This window comes from Lepidochelys olivacea, assembly GCF_965140295.1.
Source record: "Lepidochelys olivacea isolate rLepOli2 genome assembly, chromosome: 2".
Classification (NCBI taxonomy): Eukaryota; Metazoa; Chordata; order Testudines; family Cheloniidae; genus Lepidochelys; species Lepidochelys olivacea.
Window position 1 is genome coordinate 246,048,599 of NC_140412.1, and position 22,823 is coordinate 246,071,421.

Consider the following 22,823-nt stretch of genomic DNA (forward strand, 5'->3'; position numbering starts at 1 on the left):
AATTATAAAAAGATTAATTTTAGCAAAATCCTGAAAGTATTATTGGGTTGTACAAAATTTTCAGTGGGAGATTTTCTGCAAAACAGCAGCCTTTGACAGCAGCAGTCGAAATGAACTAGAAGTACATTTATCTCAGATTCCCAAATTGCCTGGATTTGTCATCTGTTAGTGTAGGCTATAGAACAGAATCTGCTGCTTTAGCAACTAAAAGTGGTAAGAAACATTATCCATCAGACTGAAATCACTAAATTTGAATAGAGGAAAAACTAACAGGTGTATACTGAACAGCTGTTCTTTTGTTGCCACTTGCTAGCAAGTGAATATAATCTCCCAGTTATTACAGGAACCTGTACAGAATGTAAAAATTACAATGGCTATCCACTAAATATCACCACTGGGCAGAATTCCAAAAAGCAGCTGTTTCTCTGGTGAGAAATGGAAAGGTATTTCTTTCAAAATTTAAATGTCATAATTGAGACTAATGCATAATTTAGTCAACATACATTGTTGTGGTAACACATAATAATTAGAAAACACTTTTATAACTAGAGCAGCATAAGAGAGCACCTCTGCCTCTAAAAAAATGTTGAAGGATCAAATTCTGGTCCCAGACGAGCATGTGAGAGCTTCTGACTATTAAAGGCAGTCGGAAAGTTTGATGCAAAAATTGAGTTACTTCAGGCCATCAGAGTTCAGAAATGTTTGGGTTTGTCTCAGTCATGCTGTTCCCTGAGTTTTGATAGATATTGACTTATGCAATTGTGCTATATAGTGTTCCTTAGTAAGCGTACTTCTTTGTGTACACATTGCTCTATTGTCACCTCTATGCCACCTCTGCTTCTCTCTCATTTCAGCACAAGCAACCCCTCCCCCCAATTTACTTAAAACGGGGGAGGAAAATAAAGCAAAGAAAATGGGGCTGAAAATTGCTTTGTTTCCTTTTTCTCCTTCCCCCTTTTTCTCCTGTACTCCTCCAAACAATACCCTCCTTCCTTTCCCACAGGTCAGCAAGGCTGTTGTCTACACATCAATAACCACAATATATTTGGGTTTTCCACTGGTTTTGTTTACAATCACAAATATTCTTTGGAGATGATGGGGTCAAGGGGAAAAAGGGACAAAGGGTTCCTTAGTGCAGTTTTCAAAAACAGTTTGCGTTTCAGTTGTTTGACTGCTTTCTCTTATCCTTCTATGCAGTGTTGTTGTAGTCGTGTCAGTCCCAGGCTATTAGAGAGACAAGGTGGGTGAGGTAATATCTTTTATTGGACCAACTTCTGTTTGGCGGGAGAGACAAGCTTTTGAGTTACACAGACCTGAAGAAGAGCGCTGTAACTCAAAAGGTTCTTCTCTCTCACCAACAGTAGTTTATTGGTCCAATAAAAAGATATTACCACACCTATCTTGTCCTTCTCTGATTCTAAAATTTAAATATTTAATGATCTTTCTCAATCTGGTAATTTGGAAGGTGATTCCTATTGAGTATAACTATATACTGGCCTAGAAAACTCATGATTCAGTCCAGGACTCATCATAATACCTTCAGTTAAAACAGGAAGTGGCTTCCTATTACCTTTGTAGTGTCAAAAATAACTAGTCTAAAGTACTTTTGGCAAATGTCATAGTTATGATGTGTTCAAAGTGAGGGATGCAGACTGCAATGTTTTTCTCTTGTTCATAGCTGATGAAATCCCTGTCCAATACTGTTCTCAGCCAACCAATGGGATGGTATATTTCAGAGCTGTTTCCAGCTTGAATACACTTCCAGAGGAGCTCAAACCATACGTGCCACTCTTCTGCAGGGTCATTACTAAGTAAGATAATTAGCGTATTTGAAGTTGAGGATGATATGATGTGTTACAATACATGGAAATATTGATAGTGAACAATTCCTAGAACAATTACTTTCTATCTTACCTCTGGTTTGTGTAATTTCAGTGATGTTTCAATAGTACAAATAATTTTGATTATGGGAGAGGGTCTGAGACAGTTAGCCAGTAAGCTTGTAAACCGCTTGATTTATCAAATACATTTTTAATGCTCTTCTTGTATTCTAATTTTTTTCTTTGTTTAATAGCATATACTGGGTATTTGCTGACATTAAAAAAAAAAAAAAAAAAACAAAAACCTAGTGTCTTTATTAATTTAAAAAAACATGTATTTGATGATAGCCTCAGATTACGTAACCTTACCCTTTTAAGATATCTTGTGTATTTGTATTGGACAAATTGGATTGTTTCTGGTTTTACTATATGTGGAAATAAAACGCTACTTTTTTTTCCCCTTCAGAATGGGCTGCGGAGCGCTTGGTTACAGAGAGCAAGCCCAGCAAATGGAGCTAAAAACAGGTGGCATGTCTGTCAGCCCACACATCATTCCAGATGATTCGCATCTGGACGCGTATGAACAGGTACATCATAACAGTATATATGCTGTTATGTTACACTGACAGCACTGTAGTTAAGGGTGGAGCAAAATTTCTCCATAAAGCAGGCACTTAATGTTGAACACTTCAATGATTTCAAAACATGGTGGGCTGAAAATTGGTGTAGAAGTGGGCTTTTGTTGGCTTATGTAACATATAAATTTCACTATCACCGTAACTTACCTTTATCCCAAAGGTAACGTTTTACATGACTCTTTATCTTCAGATTGTTTTTTTTATAACCTCTCACCACAGTATCCAAGTAGTGTTTAAAAAAAAAAAAAAAAACCTAAGGAACAAAAGATGTTTTCCTGTTTCAATTCTTCCGTGACAAAGGGGCATGGCACAATAAGTGTAGGACTTTTTAATATATGTATAAACATGAAAGCTTAGATTTTTGTCAGAAAGCATTGATTTCACCATACACACACAGACCAAAATATATTTTCATTGATGATAATAGAAATTTACAAATAGGCAAAGTAAAAAAAAAAGTTGATTGAGAATTTATTAGTGTTTGATATAAGGTTATTGACTTTATATTTTGATGTGTGATGTTCACAATTTGTGTTACAATGGTTAAAGTTTTAACAATTTGATTCTCAGCATTTACTGTCATTAAAAAATTGTCTGATCTCCCCCATGATATCTCCCATTGTGACAATTGAAATGGATAAAAATTTTGAAAATCTTTAAAGATAGACATTGATATTGATAGTTAACAAATATTCAACATATTCAAGCTCATTAGGGGGTCAGACTTGTTAGGACTTCCCCACTCAACCCAATTAAGACTCTTAATTTTTCTTAATGTTGACCTGTTGTGGTCCTCTTCTCCTATTGTAACTGCTGTGCAGTAGTTACTGCCCACAGTGTATGGAGAGAGGGGAACCAGTATATCTGAAGGGTTCTTTAGGGGATTAGATTAGAGACTCATTTGCAGGAGCTCTCCATCCCCTGAACAGCTTTTTTTGATCTAGAGTCTCACTGCCTTCCTTCTACACCACATTTAACTACCATCTGGATGTGATGGGCTGACATAGAGGCACAGAAGCTGGCTCTTACTGGCACATGGGGTAGGGTTTACCCCATTGTAGGGAAGGTACCATTCATGTAGAGCTATGTAACTACGCCTCTTGTCTGCCCTGAAGTTTTAGCAGTGGGTCTCTCTTGAATAAAGTGTCAATCTGGTTGTAGTTCTGTGATATAGGCCATTACGCTGACATTGGATAATCACTTTCATAAAATGCTACTGCGTGTTTCTGCAGCCTTTATTTCAGTTGTCTTCTGTTGGTTTATCCTGTGTGTGAAGTATCTTCATTTTTCCTTTAGGGTGTGCTCTTTTCTTCTCTGTGCCTGGATAGAAATCTGCCAGACATGATGCACTTATGGAGTGAAATCTTTAACAAGTAGCGTATTGGTTTTTTTATGTGTTTTTGGTCCCTTTTCTACCTTCCTCTCTCTCTCCCTCCCCTTTGCCCCCCCCCCCGCAAAAAAAAGAAAAAGAAAAAAGTTCCTACTTTGTTTTTCTGGAGCAATTCTGGTTTTGCATAACTTAATTTCAGCATGCTCTAAATCAAAATATTCTGCTCTCTATACAAACCATATAATGCATTAATCAGCTGAATGGGTAAAGGCTATTTTTAGAATTTGTCACAATGAACCATTTAATACTTTAAAGTAGACTACAACATTTCTGCATGAGATCTGGAGAATTCTTGTATTTTTCTCCGTTATTCCTTTGTCTTTTTTGTTTTGTTTAATGAATATGTACTATTGTAGCAAGTGACTGTTGTTTTCTCCCTTTCCGATGTAGCCCACACTTTGAAGAAGAGGAACATTTTAGGGTACTGGTTAAGATGACTGCACAAGAGCTGTCAAATGGCATTCCTGATTCTGGGCATTTATATGCATCTGTTCGAGCTAGCAAAACCCTTACGCCTGCTGGAGAGTTACAAGAAATGTTTAATGGCATGGATCAGGTAAAGGGGAGGTGGTTCATTTAACTGATGTCAAACTCTCTTATAATGCTGTGCTTATTTATGCTAATATATACGTCACATTTGCTGATTATTTCTTTCCTCCTTTTCAGGTGAAACTGATTAAGCGAATTGCAGAAATGTCTGATATTAAACCAGTACTACGCAAACTACCACGCATTAAGAAATATTTATTAAACAGTGATAACATGAGGTGAGAACCTGTTAATGTTCCTTTACTGTTGTTAAGATTTTTCATTGACTGTTATCCTTAAACTCATGCAATGCAGGTTGGAGAAGTTCCTGCTTCTAAGCACATTTGCCAACTTTCATGCGGTAAATAAGCACCCTGACTTTCACAATAAGCCAAAAATCAAACTAAACCCATTTCAAAACAAGACTAAAGTAAGACAATCCCTAGGAACCCCAAATCTCTGACTAGATCCCTCCCCTTCCTGCGCCTGGCATGTATTTTGAGACTGGTGGGCCCACTGTGCACCTCTGACTCTCTCTCCCTCCTTGCTCTTGCTTGCTGGAAGCCGATCAAAAAAAAAAGAAGCAACAAGCTACAAGCCCAACAAGCAACTTGCAAGCCAATTAAGACCAAAACAAGCCCAATTTCTGTTTGTATGTGGGGTGGGGGGTTTAGCAGGTTTAGCACCATTTCTAAGGGGAAATGGTGAGGTCTTGGAATCCACTTTGCATTTTTTGCAATATTAAGAAAGATAAGTGAAATGTTAAAGTCAAAATGTTTGCACTCAGGCACTGTAATTTCAAAAGTTGCTACTGAAGTACTAAACTTATTCTGAATTTTTTTAGTTTGCAGGATATTGTACCTTGATTTGGGGGCAGGGAAATAACCTATGTACAGTTTTTTTTATTAAATGCAAGAATCTATGGTGAGAAATAGTTGTAAAGAAAGAATTGGTAATAGTGGCGTGGAGAGATTGCCTTTTAAAGCTTAAACATAGTTTATCTGTCTCTTCAGGGCAGGAATGCCAGGTTGTCAACTACTGTAGAGTGCTAAGTCTGATGCTGTTGAACAAGTTTTGATTCATTGTCTTGGAGAAAGCAATGAGAATCCAATGGGATTTTCTCATGACAGAGCGCTGGTGGTATATTGCAGTCATAATTGTCAATGCTTTCCTTATTTACAGCTGTAGTTTGTGTTTATCATCAGGGTCACTGGCACAGAGATTTTGTGAGATTTGGATGATGCTTAAAAAAAAAATGTGTACAAGGATGGGAAATAGTTGAAACCTAAAAGGTTGTAAAACTGCAAGAAACATGCTACTATGTGTGAGGTGTTTTTTTTTTAAACAGATGTTCAGTGAATGCTACACCTCAACAGATGTCACAAGCATCTAAAGAAGTAGAAAACTTTTTAAAGGGCATCGCTAGAAGCAAAAAAGAGAGAAAACCTGTCCGCCCCTATGTGATTGAGGTAAGCAAAAAAATCTGATTTGTGAGTAAAATTTTTTGTTAACCACTATTTTTGAATTACTATACTGAGTAAGATTAATAGCAGACAGACTAAGGCTGCTCAAATGGAAGGCAAATGGTTTGGTGAACTTATACACATCCTGTCCATACAAAGAGGCTTGTGACGTCTCAAAGAGAAATCAGTTCCTTCGGTATGCAATGTGACCTTCAAACTGTTTGCCCAGCTATTGTGCACTTTTTACTGTTTAGTTATTCAACTCAGTGATGATGAAAATAGTTTATAATGTCATCTAATGTAAATATCTGCTGGGCCACAAACTATTTATCTATTTAAGGGGTGGATGGAGATCTTAGGGAAAATCTAATACAGTAGCTTCTCACACAACTAATGAAAAATATGCTTCCTTCTGTCCCTGAACATCTCAGCTTTCTTATTTGGGCACATCTCTAGGAGAATGTAGAAACCTTTGTGTGGCTTCAGTGGAAGGACTCCTCTTGGTTGATTAGGTGGGGGTTGAACTTCTGATTTCAACTACTGGGACATGTATCCCACACCCTGATTGCTGTTTCAGGTGTTGGGGAGGAGGGATGTTTTTTCCTCCCATCGCGTAAATCCTGTCACTTCTCTTTAGCTGAGCGCCATTTAAGATGTATTGCAGAGAGAAATCTCTTGTGCTGTGCAGCTCCAAACAGTCATTCAGCTGTAGAATAACTCATTCCTGGGCTAGGACATCTAGGGAAGTATTCTATGTGCTCAGTGGCGTTCACACTCAGATGGAGCAAATTCTGATCTATAAGCATGGACCATATAAGACAACGGAAATAAGCTTTAAGGACTGTGTCCAAGGAGGAGTACCGTAACTTGTGCAAACCTCTTGGGCTAGTGCACGATAGATGGATTTAAGAAGCCCAAAGTCATTGTCTAAAGCCTGGCAATACAGCCCTTAGGAACTTCAGGTTATCATATGGCACAGCTTTTTGCCAGGTTACCCATGGGATGAAATCCATTTTAGTGTTTCCTCATAAATGCAAGTAGAAACAAGTAATCAAATTCCCTTGATGTTTTTGTTGTTTGTAGGGGAAGGAGGGCAAAAGGTGATGCATGACCCTCCGGGGAAAAATCAGGGGATTTTTTGTAATAATCCTTATTCTGACTTTTGAAACTCTAATACAAAGTCCTATATTTGTAGAAATCTCCAGAGCCCGTGCCTGTTGGAAGGGAAAGGCTTAATTGTTCACAAATCACAAGAAAACTAATTACTGTAAGTACAGTTTATTTGACTTTGGTTAATCATATTACTGATCTAATTGGCCCTTTTTATAGTTATTCCAATGAACAGTACTCTCTCCAGTTACTCATGCTTAACTGAAATATGTTGTGCTTTCTCATCTTGCACTGTCATTGGATACTGTCCTTGGAACTTCCTAGGCCTATGGCCATGAAATCTGACCCATCCTACCCCACCCTTGATTACTAAGAGTAATTTATTTATTTCATTTTTGTGGTATTTGAATATCAGGAGTTATGTGCGTTGAATGGTTTGTTCTGAAGGCGTTGCAGAGAGGAGAGGGTTGGGTTGGGTTATGCAAATCAGTAAGGTACAGGGATTGCATAACTGAGAATGTGCAGTGTGATGATGAGGTAGTATTTGTACAACATCCCTCTGCTGTAGTAGACCAAGACAATTTCAGTATGTATGATTTATTACAAGGGGCATGCGCACAATTTCATCATTTTTTAACAGAATAACCCGTGCTAGGTTGAATGCTTGGGTGCTGGTGTTTGAGAGTGTCAGGCTCTTCTTAAGAAGTATGCAATGGTGCTAATATTCTCAAATGAATGGATTGTTGTAGCTACTTAAAATCTCTAACTGCAATGTTAATCAACCCAGATGCAATTTTCTCTCAGGAGCCTACTTTCAAACCATGTCAGATGAAGACCCATTTTCTACTTCCCTTCCCAGTGAATTATGTTGGAGAATGCATTCGAACTGTTCCCTACACAGCTCCTGATTATGCAAGGTGGGAAACAGAAAGGATCAGCAGTGAAACACAGTGTATAAAAATAAAACTGACCTCGTTTTAGACTGAAAACCATTAACCAGGATGTATGCAGAAATTCTTCTTTAGGTGCTGGTCTCTGTGTATTCCACATGTAGGTGCCCATGCACGCCACGCTCCCGAGTCCAGAAATTCTAACAAGCAGTGTCCATTGGCCCACACATGCACAGAAGTTCACCTTGTGCGCCAGACCCAGGAATAACAGGTAGTGTGGGTCAACACCTCTCCAGTTCCTTCTTACTGCCTCATGGCCTGAGTTCGAATCCCTGTGTCCACATATTTCTCCAGCTTTTATCCTTATACTCTGTAAATACATCCCTAAACAGGGTATAGTTTATATTAGCATAGTTAGTTATTAGTATAGGTAAGGTTCCCCCCCCCCCCAAATACCGGGGACTTCCTCCCTGTGGTCTGGGACTGTGCTTTAAAGTCCTAGGGTTCAAGAACCATCTCCCCTGCCCTTGCTCCTTTTCCATGAATGACAATCATCAACCCTGTCTCTGTTGTTTGGATGAAACCTGTATTGCTGCAAAGTGCAGCATCTGTCACGCTTTTCTGCTGCAAACTTGCAAAGCTTGTGAACTTTGATTAAGAAAACACCTTATGGAGAAGGCTGAGGCCTTTCTCTGATCCAGGCCAGGGAGACCCCCCTGCCGTACATTTGCCCCATCAGATGAGCAACACCCCTCCGACCACGAGCTTACGAGTGGAATCTACAGCTGCTTAGCTCAAGTACTCTTCTTCCTGGGTTCTCCATGAGACTACGGGTATGTCTGCACTACCTGCCGTATTGGCAGGCAGCGACTGATCCAGCGGGGATCGATTTTATCACATCTAGTCTAGAGCGATAAATCGACCCCCGCCCCCGAGCACTCTCCCATTGCTTCCTGTATTGCACCGCCGCAAGAGGTGCAGGCAGAGTTGACGGGGCAGCGGCAGCCGTCTATTCACCATGGTGAAGACACCACGGTGAGTAGGTCTAAGTATGTTGACTTCAGCTATATTATTCACATAGCTGAAGTTGCGTAACTTAGATCGATTTCCCGCCCGGTGTAGACCGGGGCTGAGGAACACTCTTATGCTCGTAAGGACAGATGCCCTTCCGGATCTGCCTATGAAGGGAAGGAATCCTTCCCGAGCCCATCCAGGCTGGGTGAGCATTTGCGTGCGAATCTGATGGGTCCAGAATCACCAAAGACCCACAGATTGATGGGTAAAGTATGGAAAAAGGAGCCGTTGGTACCACTGATAGCTCCAGTTCCAAAACACAAGGACTGACACCCACTGGCTCAATCCAGAAGTGCTGGGCCTACTTCTTCCTCAGTACTGTCCCATCCTCCTCAGGACCACCTGGCTACAACTCCCTGGGACGAGTCGGAACCATCAGTGCTGACTGTTGGAATGCTTCGAGCACTAAGTCTTATGGACACTTCTATACTACACAGGAGGATATATTCCTCTCTCATGCTCAGTCTTTTCTCTTCTCTGGCCTGCTTATGAGGGACATTGCCACAGTAGAGGACAAAGCTATGTTTTTTTTGTCACTGGAGCCATCCCTTCTCCAACCCTCCGGTATTGTTGGTTCCACGAGTGAAGTGAGAGCAGTTGTCAGACTTGGATAGATAGGACGCTCTTGCTGTTCTGTCATCTCCTTGTAGAGAGCTGAGCCACGATAGACAGTCAAGGAGATCTGAGCTCCATCCTCCCAGTTCTGACTTACCTAGGGATCACTGGTACCAGGAGCTATTTCATACAATTGCCAGTGACCTCCAGACACACTTGAGGAGGTCCAGGATTCCCAGCATCCGGTCAAAGCAAGGTGGCGCTCCTGATCAACAAGGCAGTCATGGAGCCAGCCAGAGTAGTCTGGCACACTCCAGACTCCTACATCCCCACATCTAAGAGGGCTGAGAGATGCTATTATGTCCCTGCCAGAGGGGCTAAATTTCTCTTCTCCCACCCAGCGCACAACTCCCTTGTAGCCCTAGAGAGAGCAAAGTCACAGCATCCCAAGACCACACAGGCTGACAGGGCTCAAAGAGATCGGACCTTATGGGGAAAACGGTCTTCTCGTCTATGAGCTTACAATTCTGTATCACTAACTATCAGGCCTCATTAGTGAAAGAAGGTGGTAGAATCTCCTTCCTTAGAGGTTTTTAAGGTCAGGCTTGACAAAGCCCTGGCTGGGATGATTTAACTGGGAATTGGTCCTGCTTCGAGCAGGGGGTTGGACTAGATGACCTTCTGGGGTCCCTTCCAACCCTGATATTCTATGATTCTATGATTCTAAATAGGATTTTAAGGACAATCTTCCCTCTGATGACAGAGCCCAGTTTCAGACTCTCTTAGAGGAGGGCAAATTAGTGGCTAAGACTTCCTTTCAAGCTGCGGTAGATGCAGCTGACACTGCATCCAGAGACTTAACCACTAGCATAGTCATGAAGCATGAGTCTTCACTTCACTGCTCACAGCTTCCCAAGGGGGTCCAGAACACCAAACAGGACCTGCCTTTCAATGAGTTGAGTTTGTTCATTGAGAAAATGGGCACATCCCTACACTTGTAGAAAGACTTGGATGACTCTACAGTCCCTGGGGGTTTACACCCCAGTCCCGTGAAGAATGCAGCAGAGGCAGGGATATAGACCAAGGCTGCCCCCTCCCCAGTCAATGCTCAGCCTCCCTGTAAATGACAGGATTCAGAGACCTTGATTTTCAGCCACCTCTACTACCATGATCTCTGCCCATTCTCAGCCACCTGCCAAGGGCTACTTTTGATGCATAGTTGAGATCCATCTACCGCTGTTGATGCCAGTCACTTCTTACCCCCATGATCTTTGAGGGCCACCTCATACTTTTCACCCACAATTAGGATTCCATCGTGACAGACAGCTAAGTCCTAGAAATTATACATCAAGGATACTCCATAGAGTTTCTCCCTTCCTCCCCCCACACAAGTTCCTCTTCAAGGATCACTCTTACAAGGTGATTCTTTGCCAGGCATCCTTCCTCCTATGAGGGACAATAGAGCAGTACCACCTCAGTGTCAAGGAAAAGGGGTTCTATTCCCCTTACTTCTAAGGCCCCTAAAAAGACGAAGGGTGGATACCCATTCTGGACCTTCAACAGCTGAACATTTTTATTCAAAAGTCAAATTTCAGGACAGGTGGGAATGTGGTTCGTGGCTATCAACATGAAGAATCCTTATTTCCATGTAGATAGATATTCAACCGTCTCACAAAAAGTTCCTTCATTTCTAGTGGAGCAAGAGCATTTCCGGTTCAGAGTTTAGACTGATGATCGCGTCCGAAGTATTCATAGTAGGAGTCTGTGTAAATGAAGAAAGGACCATTTTAATACCCACACAGATGATAAACTTTATCAGAGTGACACTGGACTCCACTACAGCAAGAGCTTTCCTCCTCATGGAAATATTTCAGCTAATGAGTTATCTGATAGCACAGATTACTCACAGACCAAGAACTACGCTCAGGATGTGCCTTTTTCTCCTGGGCCACATGGCCTCATGCACTTATGTGACCCATTCCCCCAGGTTTCATATATGCTGCCTACAAACCTTGCTCTGTTCAGTCTACTCATCTGAAAAGGATCGCATTAACACCAGTGTAACTATTCCCACCAGAGTCATCGCCTCTCTTATTTGGTGATCGAACCCAGGTGAAGTGACAGCAGAGCCGACGTGTGAGACGGTATGTAGGTCACGTGTCCCGCAGATTTCTGCCAAGGTTTGTCAGTCCCGCTTGGTCACATGGTGCGGCCAGGCCTTGTCCCTGCGTGGCAGCTGCCAGAGCCGGCAAGCTGTGAGCTGCACACTGTGCGGAGAGGTAGGAGCAACAGCTGGGAGCTACAGGGAGGGGCCTGGTACTTTCCAGGTAGGGAGACAGGGTAAGCGGGGAGACCTGCCTGGGAGGGGGCATCACTCAAGCTGTTCTGGGGGTGGCCGTACATTTAAATTGTAACCCCTGCACTATCAGCAGGTACAGGTCGTCTCTGAGAGAGAGTGGGCTTTCCCTTTGTCACTCCCACTTCCACAGTCCCCATTGTAACAGACTCATCCCTTATGGGTCAGGGTGTTCACCTGAACAACACAGTGTCATCCTTTCTGCAGTAGATGGGCATTCTATCTTTATCGACCCTACAACATTGAGGCTTATGAAAGGCCTAGTTAGAACCTTTCTGCTAATCATCAAATCTACGCCTCAGAGGGACCTCAGTCTCATGCTGTCAGCACTCACTGGGCTGCTATTTGAACCCTTGGCAGCATGTTTAACCTGTCATATTATTCGTGGCTATTACCTCAGCCAGAAGGGAGGGCAAGATGGGAGCCCTCATGGCAGACCAACTGTATACTGTTTTCACAAAGAAAAGGTCTTTCTTTGATTGAATCCTTAATTTCTCCCCAAGGTTATTTTGGAATTTCATGTCAACCAAGCTATCCACTTATCTGTTTTCTTCCAAAAACACCATAACTCTGTTAAGGAAGCTTCAGTCCCTTGACATCAGACACACCTTAGATTTGATCCTGTGCGGGTAGAATGCTATCAGGAAGTCTCCTAGGCTCTTTCTTACAAAGAGTTCACGAGGACAAACTATATCTTCTAAGAGGATCTCTAAATGGGTTTGTGGGTGCATCATTGTGTGCTACCAATTGACACACATCCTTCCACCTGACAGGGTAAGGGCACTTTCCACCAGAGCGCAAGCTGCCCCTGCAACATCACTGCACAAAGTGCCATCTCTGGACATGTCCAGGGTGGCTAGCTAGAGTTAAACATTGCATGCTAGTTCAAGCCTCTGCTGCGGACACAGCAGTGGAAACTGCAATAGTTTAAGCATCCTTGTACCCCCCTCCAGTCTGGATACTGCTTGTCAGTCGTCCACATGTGGAATACACACAGGGACCAGCACTTGAAGAAATGGAGGTACTTACCTGCAACTGGAAGTTCTTTGAGGTATGTGGTCCCAATCTATATTCCAGTATCCACCCTCTGTCCCTTTGGATCTTTTTGGATTCGTAAGAAGAGGAACTGGAGAGCCATTGGCCTGCATCGCCTTTTATGTCCTCGGTCTGGAGTATGAGATGAACTACTGTGCATGTGCAGGCCAGTGGATGCTGCTTGTTAGAATTTCCAGAGTTGGATGCATGGCATGCATGCGCACCAATTTGTGGAATACACATAGGGATCACCTATCTCAAAGAACTTCCATTTACAGGTAAGTATCCTCCATATATTTTTGAACCACACTCATGAGAAATCCTCTAGAAGGCAGTCTTCACACAGCTGTTGATCTTGTGTTTAAATAATTGCCTGAAAATATCACCTGCTTGTGTTCTAACAAGTTCTGTAAGGGAGGGTGGAGTCATTGGATCAAAATCTACTGTTTCTGCTCATGGCTCCTGCTGAAGTCTTTTTACAAGGACAGAATTTGCCACGTTGTTAGAATTTGGGTACCAAAAGCAACTGAATTATAACTTCCAAATTGAAGGAGAACCCTACACACCCTGATCCTGTTTCTTTGTGTATATGATGACATGATATGTGACCAAATAGGTGGCTTAGAGAACTTTACATTTCCTGGAGAGAGATGAAATTTAAACTATTTAGGGAAGTTAGGGAGCATAGTGGTAGGGCTATTCTAGTACGGAGAAATCAAGAGACTTTGTATTGAAGATGGCTCAATTTAAAATTTTTCATTTTTGTGCTTAAACCATCATTGTTACTGTAGGGTGCCACTAGGAATACTTCATCTGTATAACTTAGATCTTTGAAAAACTCTGGTCAAGTGGAGAGGTGGTAGATTAGATACCCAATAGCCAGAGGGCAGATTTAACACCTTTGCTTTAATCTTTTGTTTCAGCCTTCGGATCCTTGCACGGTTGATGACCGCTAAATTCTTGCATAGGGAAATCAGAGAGAAAGGAGGTGCTTATGGAGGAGGTGCTATACTCAGTCATAGTGGCATATTCACCTTCTATTCTTACAGGTAACACTGTGTGTCCTCTGTAGAGTCTGTCTATGAAATGTAGCCGTGGTCTCTGCATATGCAGCCATCATTTCAGACTCAATTTAACTTTACCTGCCAGGACTGTAAGTGACTTGAATAGGACAAGAAAATGAGGCTTGAGCTAGAGATGAGGAAAGAGGGGCTTCCTGCTGAGATCTGTCACTTGGCTTCTGGCTTTCTCCCCTTCTCCTTGCTCCTTCCAGGATTCAGTAAAACCCCTCTCACATCCTAGGCTTCACTTCAGCCCAGCTTGGTGGTAGCTGTTACCCTGTTGCCTCCTTACTCAGTGTATGTGGTGACTAGTGTGCCAGTTTTACTACCAGCCTCAACTGTATGCCAGCTTCAGCACGTTTCTTCCTGGCCTGGCGGTGGGGATGAAGAGAGGGAACTGAGGCATTTTAAGAACAGTAGTTGAGGGAGGTAGTGAGGTTCCTGACATGTAGATCTAAACTGGCTTCTCCCAAAAGCCATGGCCTCTCCCCTCCGTAGCAGAACCAGACATGACTCCATGTGGGGTGATTGGGCTGGAGACCTCCAAGGAAGACTTGATTACAGCAGAAAGTGGTGCTGGTGACTGACTAGATTACACTTTTTCCTTATATCAGCCCTGAACAATTGTTTCTGTCTGGTCTTATGAGGTACATTATTACTGAAGCTTCTGCTGTTCGTCTTAAACTTGAAACAGAGGTCCAAACCAGGTGGTAATTAACTCCATGACTCTTCACCAGAGATGGAGTACATGCCCACTGTTTTAGACTAATTAAATAATTATAATGGGTTGCATGCAGTCTAGCACAGCTCCTATAGAAGGCTCTGAGCTAAATTCAGTGGTGTTGTAAGCATTTGTCAGCCTCACAGCAGGTGAGAGTTACGACATAGTGTAATTTTCACCAATTTTGGACATCCGTAGGTTTGCAAAATGGGTGTAAGCAGGAAAAGCAATTTTGCAGGAAGGTGTAACCTCTGCCCACCCCACCTTATGCTACACCATGCTCAGAACTCAAGGACCAAATTCATCCTTGGAGTAAGCATAACTGATATTGATACTAATGAAAGTTGCACCTTCTTATGCCAGGCACTAAATTTGGTCCCCAAATAATATATCGCTGTAGATTTTTTTTGTTTGTTTTTCACATTTGCTGAATGCTAAATCTGTGCAAGTTACACTGAGTTAGCACTTCCATTTAATTGTACCTTTTTCATGACCAGCTTAGAAACTATTTACATCACTACTGAATTTGGCCCATTCTGCCTACATACAATCTGCTATAACTTCTGTTGAATAAAATACTCCTTATCTCAAAGTATTGTATAGCGTTTCTATCTGCTGTATGAAGACAGCTGCCTTCATCGAATATGGTATATGTGTGGTCTAGATGTAGTTTATAGAATTTGATGAGTGATTAGGAATCTTTGAATGAAAGGCAGTGGATTTAAAAACAAATGTATTAAAAGTTGTAGACACAGGTTGTCATCTGTAATACAAAAGGAATTTCTTCTAATTTGTTAGGGATCCAAATTCTATATCAACCTTTTCAACTTTTGAAAAAGCAGCTGAATGGGCTCAGTCTGGGGAATTTGCACAGCAAGACATTGACGAAGCCAAGCTTGCGGTGTTTTCAGCTGTAGATACTCCTATAGCTCCTTCAGACAAAGGTATGTTCTATGTTCTTAGTTCCCCAGCAAGGGAATCCAGTGTTCTAGCTAGGCTTAGAAGGAAGTGAATGATTCCTAGTCTGCTCATCTATTCCCTTTCATAAGCTCATGTTTGGTTTCAGTGGATTTAACATAAGGATTAGTTTCTATAAAACAGCAAGATGCTACTGCTCACCTTAAAGATCACACGTGTAATGTCTTTTCACTGAAATGTTCTTATTGCTGCTTGTGATCATAATATTGTCATGGGAGAATAGGGGGAACTCAAATAACTAAACCTTTAACCTGTCTTTCTCAGCCTAAAAAAATTGCACCTGTTCTGGCACATAGGAAAACCATATAGGTCTGTTGGTTAAATGGAATACTTGGAAAAGTGTATGGAGTATATACCTGTTTTAGCCAGATGTGTACACTGATCCTGAATTTGCTTAACCTCTCTGCCTCAGTTTCTCTATTTTTAGAGATGGGGAACGCATAAATTTGTTTGGTGCTTTGGAGATACTTGATGAAAAGTACTAAGTGTAAATAACTTAGTAAAATTAGCTGCATGTTTGGATGTCATGATGAATGGTAGCTTTTCTTTTTAGAACTTTTTTTAAACACAGTTCAAAATAGTCTGCAGTTTGAGAGAACAGCTCTCCCCACTGATAACTTTAAATTTCGGTTTGGATTTAAGGCACCTACTCCATCCCTTAAGTATAAATAAAGGAACACTAAGATTAAAAATCAATGTATGTCTGTAAAGTGTTAACACAAGCAAGGCCATTTAGGTTGTTAAACAAAAAAACTTCAAGAATCGTTTACTTTTCCACCCTTCGTGGGCTTTTCTGCCTGTTAGCTTGAACAATGAAAACAGGCTAGGCACTGTCAATTTTCAGGTGCTCATATGTGAGCAAAATGCTTCAATGTCACATGCCGCTGGCTTGTCAGAGGGTAATGATTCTCGTCCTTTGGAGCTTGAGCTGCCTGGCAGTCCTGTGCAGTGCACAAGTTAGTCTGGAGCTGCTCACACTCTAACTGGTATCAGGCAAAGTTAGTGAAGCACTGAAAATAGCAATGTTCGTGAGGACTGAGGAAATGAACGAGCTCCTCCAGTGAGATGGAGTTTAGAGGAGAGGAAAGAAAACACCCTTAAAATCCTTCCCAGTAGCTAGAAGGGGAGAGAAGAGAGAGTTGAACGGAGCTGTAGAGTCACAAATGTATGGTGATTGCTTAATGTTCCCCTTACTGGGTCATAAGTTGCAGTGTCAAGAAGTCCCTCTGTGATTATTTTTAACCTCTTTGATCACTGAAGTGATTCTTGTTACAGGATTTCTTGTAAGTATATAGAAGCATTTGTTTGCAGAATTATGTAGACCGTATATAGAGAAAAAGGTGGGTCAGATCTTTGTCTTAGCAGCATTGACTAGAGCTGGTTGCAAAACTTTGACAGAACAGCTTTCCATTGGATAACAGGGTTGCTAAAATCAGAACCTTCATGAAATCATTCTGAGTTCACCAAAATTCTATTTGGAGAAAAAAGGGGAAAAGTTCGGACAATGTCAAATGTCCCATTTTGACACTTTTGGAATAAATTATTTATATATATATATATCTTCTCCTTCCAAACAGCTTTTTGGTTAAAATTTTGCATTTTGTATTTAAGTTCAAATCAAAACTTTTTTGAATTTTGTCAAAACATTTTTTTTAAATTCTCCACAAAATGGAACATCCATTCTCTGCCCAGCTCTAGCCTTGACACTGGTAAACAATGAGACATTTGTACTGTACTTTTTATGACGAGCCTAGAATTGTGGAGCTCTTAACTAGCTGCAAACTGTATTCATTCCTCTCCCAGCTATCCTGCTTTGGAGAACTCGGTGCATGTATCTGATTTTTATCCTTCGATGCCAGAGACTCAGTACACTTACCAAATCACGTTCTTACTTTTAGGGATGAATTATTTCTTGAACGGCATCTCAGATGAGATGAAGCAGAGACACAGGGAGCAGCTTTTTGCTGTCAGCCGTGATCACCTGATCGATGTGGCAAACAAGTGAGTCTGTGCTCATTTTAGAAATGCAAGTAAACCCAGATCCCTTGTAAGAGTTTGACAGATTAAAAACTGTCTGATGTAAAATAGCTGGTAAAGGTTTGCATTATTACATTGCCTGAAAGAAGCCACCATCCCTTTTCTCCTTCTAAGACTGACCACTGAGGTAACTTTTTTCCTGTACCTGCATTCATATCATCACTGTGCCTGCGAAAGGAGGATCGCCATTTTCCATTTAGCTTTTTAGTCAACATTCTAATTTGTTTGTGAACTCTGTTGCAGTTCTTAATTTGCTGAGATTGCTGTTCTGCTTCTGACTGGATCAGAAACTGTTTGTTCTTTTAGCTCAAACAAGATGGCTCCAGATTTAGTCCATTTGGAGATGAATTTGCTTTTCTAGACCCAGTTCTATCATTCTTCGCCTGCTTTTAGGTGTCTAAATCAGTGGTTCAAAACCTTTCCAGACTACTATACCCCTTTCAGGAGTCTGATTTGTCTTGCATACCCCCAATTTACCCCTCACTTAACTACTTACAAAATCAGACCTAAAAATACAAGTGTCACAGCATGCTATTACTGAAAAATTGCTTACTTTCTCATTTTTACTATATAGATTATAAAATAAATTGGAATATAAATACTGTACTTAGATTTCAGTGTATAGCATATAGAGCAGTATAGTCAAGTTGTTCGTATGAAATGTTAGTTTTTACTGACTTCACTGGTGCTTTTTATGTACCCTGTTGTAAAACTAGGCAAATATCTAGATGAGTTGATGTACTAAAAGGGCTCTTTTAGGGAGGGATAGCTCAGTGGTTTGAGCATTGGCCTGCTAAACCCAGGGTTGTGAGTTCAATCCTTGAGGGGGCCATTTAGGGATCTGGGGCAAAAATTGGGGATTGGTCCTGCTTTGAGCAGGGGTTGGACTAGATGACCTCCTGAGGTCCCTTCCAACCTTGATATTCTATGATTCTATTTTCTATGATTATTCTTTGTCTTGGCTAAAGTGAGTCAGAGTTCAGTCTGGGAGAAATGGAGAGATCCACTCACATGGGCAAGAGAGGTGGTAGAGTATGTCAAATAAAACTGACATTGACCATCTGTGCCCCTATTTTCTGTTGCTTAGGTTCAGCACAGAGCTGAAAAATATGAGGACCTGTGTCAACTTTGGGGGAAAGGAGAAACAAATACCTTACAGATTTTTTTTCAGATACTTCAAAACAAAAATTGACTAGCTCAAACCAATCTGTTTTAAAACTAGGCATATTGGTACAGTGTAGCCCTAATGAGAATACTTGACATTAATTGTGCATCTGTTTTCTCCTGTAATGTCTAAGGAGCACAATACTCTCCTCCAATATTTATATAATCATTTTGAGACACATGGGAAGAGATGTGTGAAAGGAAGAGTTTTAATTCAGAAGGTACTATATAGGTGAAAGGTTTCATCTGAATGTGTCAGGCTACTGTCAGACTGAGTATAATGTGACTTACACTTCAACAGCTTTGTGGTACCTTTTCATAATTTGTCTCTCTTTTGCAGATACCTTGCAGGTGGGAAGAGCACCCGAGGACTGGCTGTACTAGGCCCAGAGAATCCATGCATTGCCAAAGATCCATCCTGGGTCAAACGATAACATTTGTTATCACTGATAATGTTTGTTACTGACAATGGCTTAAAAGAAATAAAACAAGCCAATTCATAAGTGACTAAGGCACATTAGAATTTTTAATTTTCCTGCTAAGGTCCAAGTGAAAGGTCATCAATACAACTTTACATGCAACAGGCCACTCAGCTGTCTTTCCTCAAAGAAATTAAGTCTGCCAAAGAAGGTTCATCTCTACAACTGCATTGTATTTAAGAATGAAAACTATTTGTTCATCTATAGCTAAAGCAACTCTTCAGTTCCTCCATAATTAACTGCCGCACAAAAATGTGGATTTTAATAACTTCTAAATATACACATTGTTTTGTAAAAATCAAGCTAAGACTTAAATTTTAAAATATGTTTAGCTTAAATCATGTTTTCTTACAATATCTGTATTTTTAAACCTCCGCTGTTGGGCATAAACAGATTTGTTACACCTACACTGGTACTTCACAAGTCTTTCCTAGTGTGTTGAGTTTTCCATAATTAAGTTGTGCAAGACTCAGCTTCTCCATAACTATTCTTGTTACATTGTATTGTCTACACTACAACTTACATTTTTAATGATAAGAGTGGCAATGTTGGCTCAAAACATCTCTCTACAACTCAAGGTTAATAATTGATAGCTACAGAACAGGGAAAAGATGGTTTTATTCATAACAGGACTATTTTGATGGCGCTCCAACCTGTGTGACCCTGGGCCAGTTCTTCCTCCCAGTACTGAATGGAGTTCTCAAGGTGCTGTTTTGTTCTCTGTTTACCTTTTGGCTAAAGTTCGACAGCTAAATGTTGTGAGACAACCACGATTGTGTTGTGGAGAAAAAACTGCTGTGTCAACTGTAACCTTAACCATCGTGGTTATAACCTGGTCTCAAATGTTTCAGCTGATCACAGAAGAGAGTCCTCAGTCCTGGGTGTGATTGAGGGTTGCCCTGTTGTCTGCGACAAGCTGAGGTTAGTGAGCATGACCTCTAGGGTATGCCTATGCTGCAGCTTGGAGTGAGCCTCTCAGCATGGGTAGACAGACTTGCTTCACTTGAGCTAGCATGCTAAACATAAGAGTGTGGACATTACAGCTGGGGCTAGCCAGCCAGCCTTGGACCCAGGTGGCTAGCCTGAGCCTCTGCCAGAACAGCTACATCCACACTATTTTTAGCGTGATAGAGCTCATGAAGTTAAGCTTGAGCCACCAACCATTCCAAACTGCTATTTTTAGCATGAGCTGGGAATCTCATCTCCCAGCTGTCCTGTAGCCATAACCTAAAGGACACACAAAGGAGGTTAACAGCCATCTTCACAGGGTTAATAGCTTTAGTATTGCCTTTAATAGTAATTTTTAGTGTGTTACTTCCTCTCTAGGGGAGGTGTGGGGGGTAGTTCAAATTAATGCAGCTTCATTGTGCAGATGCGGTACAGAAAAATCTGCAGCCGCCCTTCTCTTAATCCCTCCCGCCGTTCTACAAGCAAAGAAAGAACAGTTATTTGCTTCCTGTTAGAATGCAAATAAAGTTGCTCCTACTTTCTTCAGTGGTGTTCTGTTAGCTGTAATTTGTTAGTTTTTAGATAACTTGAAGTCACACATGTGGTTTGCAACAATACTTTTATTCCACTTCAGATACATAGATTCACTCTGTAACTTGACACAAAACTAGCCTTCTACATATATTCTGAGTATAGACTCTATCTCTGAGATAAGTCATTCATCTAGCACATTTTATCACACTGAGTGCATAGAATTGTGTTAAACTTAAGGATCAGGCCAGTAATTGGTATTTTGTAAATTAGGTGCTAAGGTCTGCTTTAAACCTAGGATAATACTGGGCAAGGAACTTGTGTGACATTTGCATTTCTGAATTCACATAAAGTGCTGGTACAATAATTTAAATGTTACAAACAAAGCTGTAATCAATATGCTAAAGCACTGTTACGCACAACATAGGTTTATTACAACTTTATCTAAAATAATGGTCTCTTCTTAGATGGCTCCAGTTTCTGCTTCTTTTGGGCTGTGCCTAGCTACATGCTCTAGTTGACCTGAATCTGAAACATCGTAGCTAGTCTTGTATTTGGCCAGAATTTTCATCAGAGGTCGAAGTTTCAGCCACCACTGTTCCTTAGGAATTCTGTGCCTGTGCAGAAGATGAGATGGAAAAAAAGTCAAAGCTATTCTATGTAAACGACCCCATTGATGTTATCCCCAAGGACCAAATTCACTATTAAACTTGGCTTCATTCAAATTATAAGCAGTTTTATAAGGGAAGTTTTTATCAGCATATATTAATGACCAACTTTGCTGGATTCAATGATTCTTAGGTTCATTTGTGTGAGTAATGCTGCCATCTCCACTCATTGACAGGAATGTAGAAAATTGTTAGTAAGTGGGTGCATTTGCTTTTTAGTTTTACTTTGGAGAGAGGTTGTGGTGCATAGTAAATTATTATCTTGACCTCTTTCATGTACCTCTCCAGCTAGCCTTAGAACGGAGATCGGCACCTTTGGCACGTAGATCATCAGGGAAATCCGCTGGCAGGCCAGGATGGATAATTTACCTGCAGCGTCTGCAGGTTCAGCCAATCACAGCTCCCACTCGCCACAGTTCGCCGTTCCAGGCCAATGGGGGCTGTGGGAAGGGGTGGCCAGCACATACCTTGGCCCGCGCCGCTTCCTGCAGCCCCCATTGGCCTGGAACGGTGAACCGCGGCCAGTGGGAGCTGAGATCAGCTAAACCTGCGGACGCGGCAGGTAAATAAACTGTCCCAGGCTGCCAGCAGATTTCTCTGATGGGTCGCGTGCCAAAGGCTGCCGACCCCTGCCTTAGAACATGCATGAATTCCATCTTGCTATTTTGCCAGCTAACCCTCCCATCTCAGCAAGCTCTAAGCAATTTATTATTTCTATTGCAGCATGATCTAATGACCTTATTACACGAGGCACTGTGCAAAGATAATCCCTGTCCCAGAGAACTCAGACTAACAAATAAAATCCAAGAAGTTAATAAAAAGCCAGATAGAAGAGGGTTAGGGAGAATAAGATGCTAATCGAGGTGGCTGCCTATGTATAAATTATTGGAATACATCTCATGAAGTGAGCTGTAGCTCACGAAAGCTTATGCTCAAATAAATGTTAGTCTCTGAAGTGCCACACGTCCTCCTTTTCTTTTTGTGGATACAGACTAACTCAGCTGCTACTCTGAAACCTATAAATTAGTTGTAACACTTGTCTCACTAGGCACAAGGGGTTGCCATCCTAAACAATACCAGACAGTGATTTGCAGGCATTGCAGCAAAGACAGGTTGTGAGGAGGGCTTTAAGAGGATACAGTGGTAGCTTTGAAGTCTCACAGGAAGCCCTTCTCACGCAAAAGGGGCAGCCTGGAGAAAGCACGAAGTTGCTTGTGGGAAAAGCAGATGAGGGGGTGATCCAAGGCCACCACCATAGGCAACATTGAAAGGTAGGTGGGGGCTACATGGTGAAGTTACCATCTGACATGGAGCAAGGAAGGAGGGATGAACAAGAAGAATTGGAAGTTGTACTCGTCTGGCCCCACAGAGCTGCCT

General features: G+C 41.4%; 2 protein-coding genes across 4 annotated transcripts in view; one reads left to right on the forward strand and one right to left on the reverse strand.

Annotated features, from left to right (window-relative positions):
• PITRM1 (pitrilysin metallopeptidase 1) overlaps positions 1–19,327 on the forward strand; it is a 42,552-nt gene extending 23,225 nt beyond the window's left edge. The window contains exons 16-27 of the mRNA XM_084620841.1: positions 1,679–1,811; positions 2,287–2,407; positions 3,755–3,831; positions 4,239–4,404; positions 4,515–4,615; positions 5,725–5,845; positions 7,035–7,106; positions 7,754–7,866; positions 13,783–13,908; positions 15,440–15,585; positions 17,518–17,620; positions 19,161–19,327. Coding sequence (XP_084476967.1) covers positions 1,679–1,811; positions 2,287–2,407; positions 3,755–3,831; positions 4,239–4,404; positions 4,515–4,615; positions 5,725–5,845; positions 7,035–7,106; positions 7,754–7,866; positions 13,783–13,908; positions 15,440–15,585; positions 17,518–17,620; positions 19,161–19,254 — 1,373 coding nt within the window. The 3' untranslated portion in view covers positions 19,255–19,327. The remainder of the gene's footprint in view (positions 1–1,678; positions 1,812–2,286; positions 2,408–3,754; positions 3,832–4,238; positions 4,405–4,514; positions 4,616–5,724; positions 5,846–7,034; positions 7,107–7,753; positions 7,867–13,782; positions 13,909–15,439; positions 15,586–17,517; positions 17,621–19,160) is intronic.
• A 1,522-nt stretch (positions 19,328–20,849) lies between these two features.
• Positions 20,850–22,823, reverse strand: part of PFKP (phosphofructokinase, platelet) — an 82,571-nt gene continuing 80,597 nt past the window's right edge. For all 3 annotated transcript variants that reach the window (XM_084620844.1, XM_084620843.1, XM_084620842.1), the window contains one exon: positions 20,850–21,395. In XM_084620844.1, the coding sequence (XP_084476970.1) occupies positions 21,242–21,395 (154 nt within the window). In that variant the 3' untranslated portion in view covers positions 20,850–21,241. The remainder of the gene's footprint in view (positions 21,396–22,823) is intronic.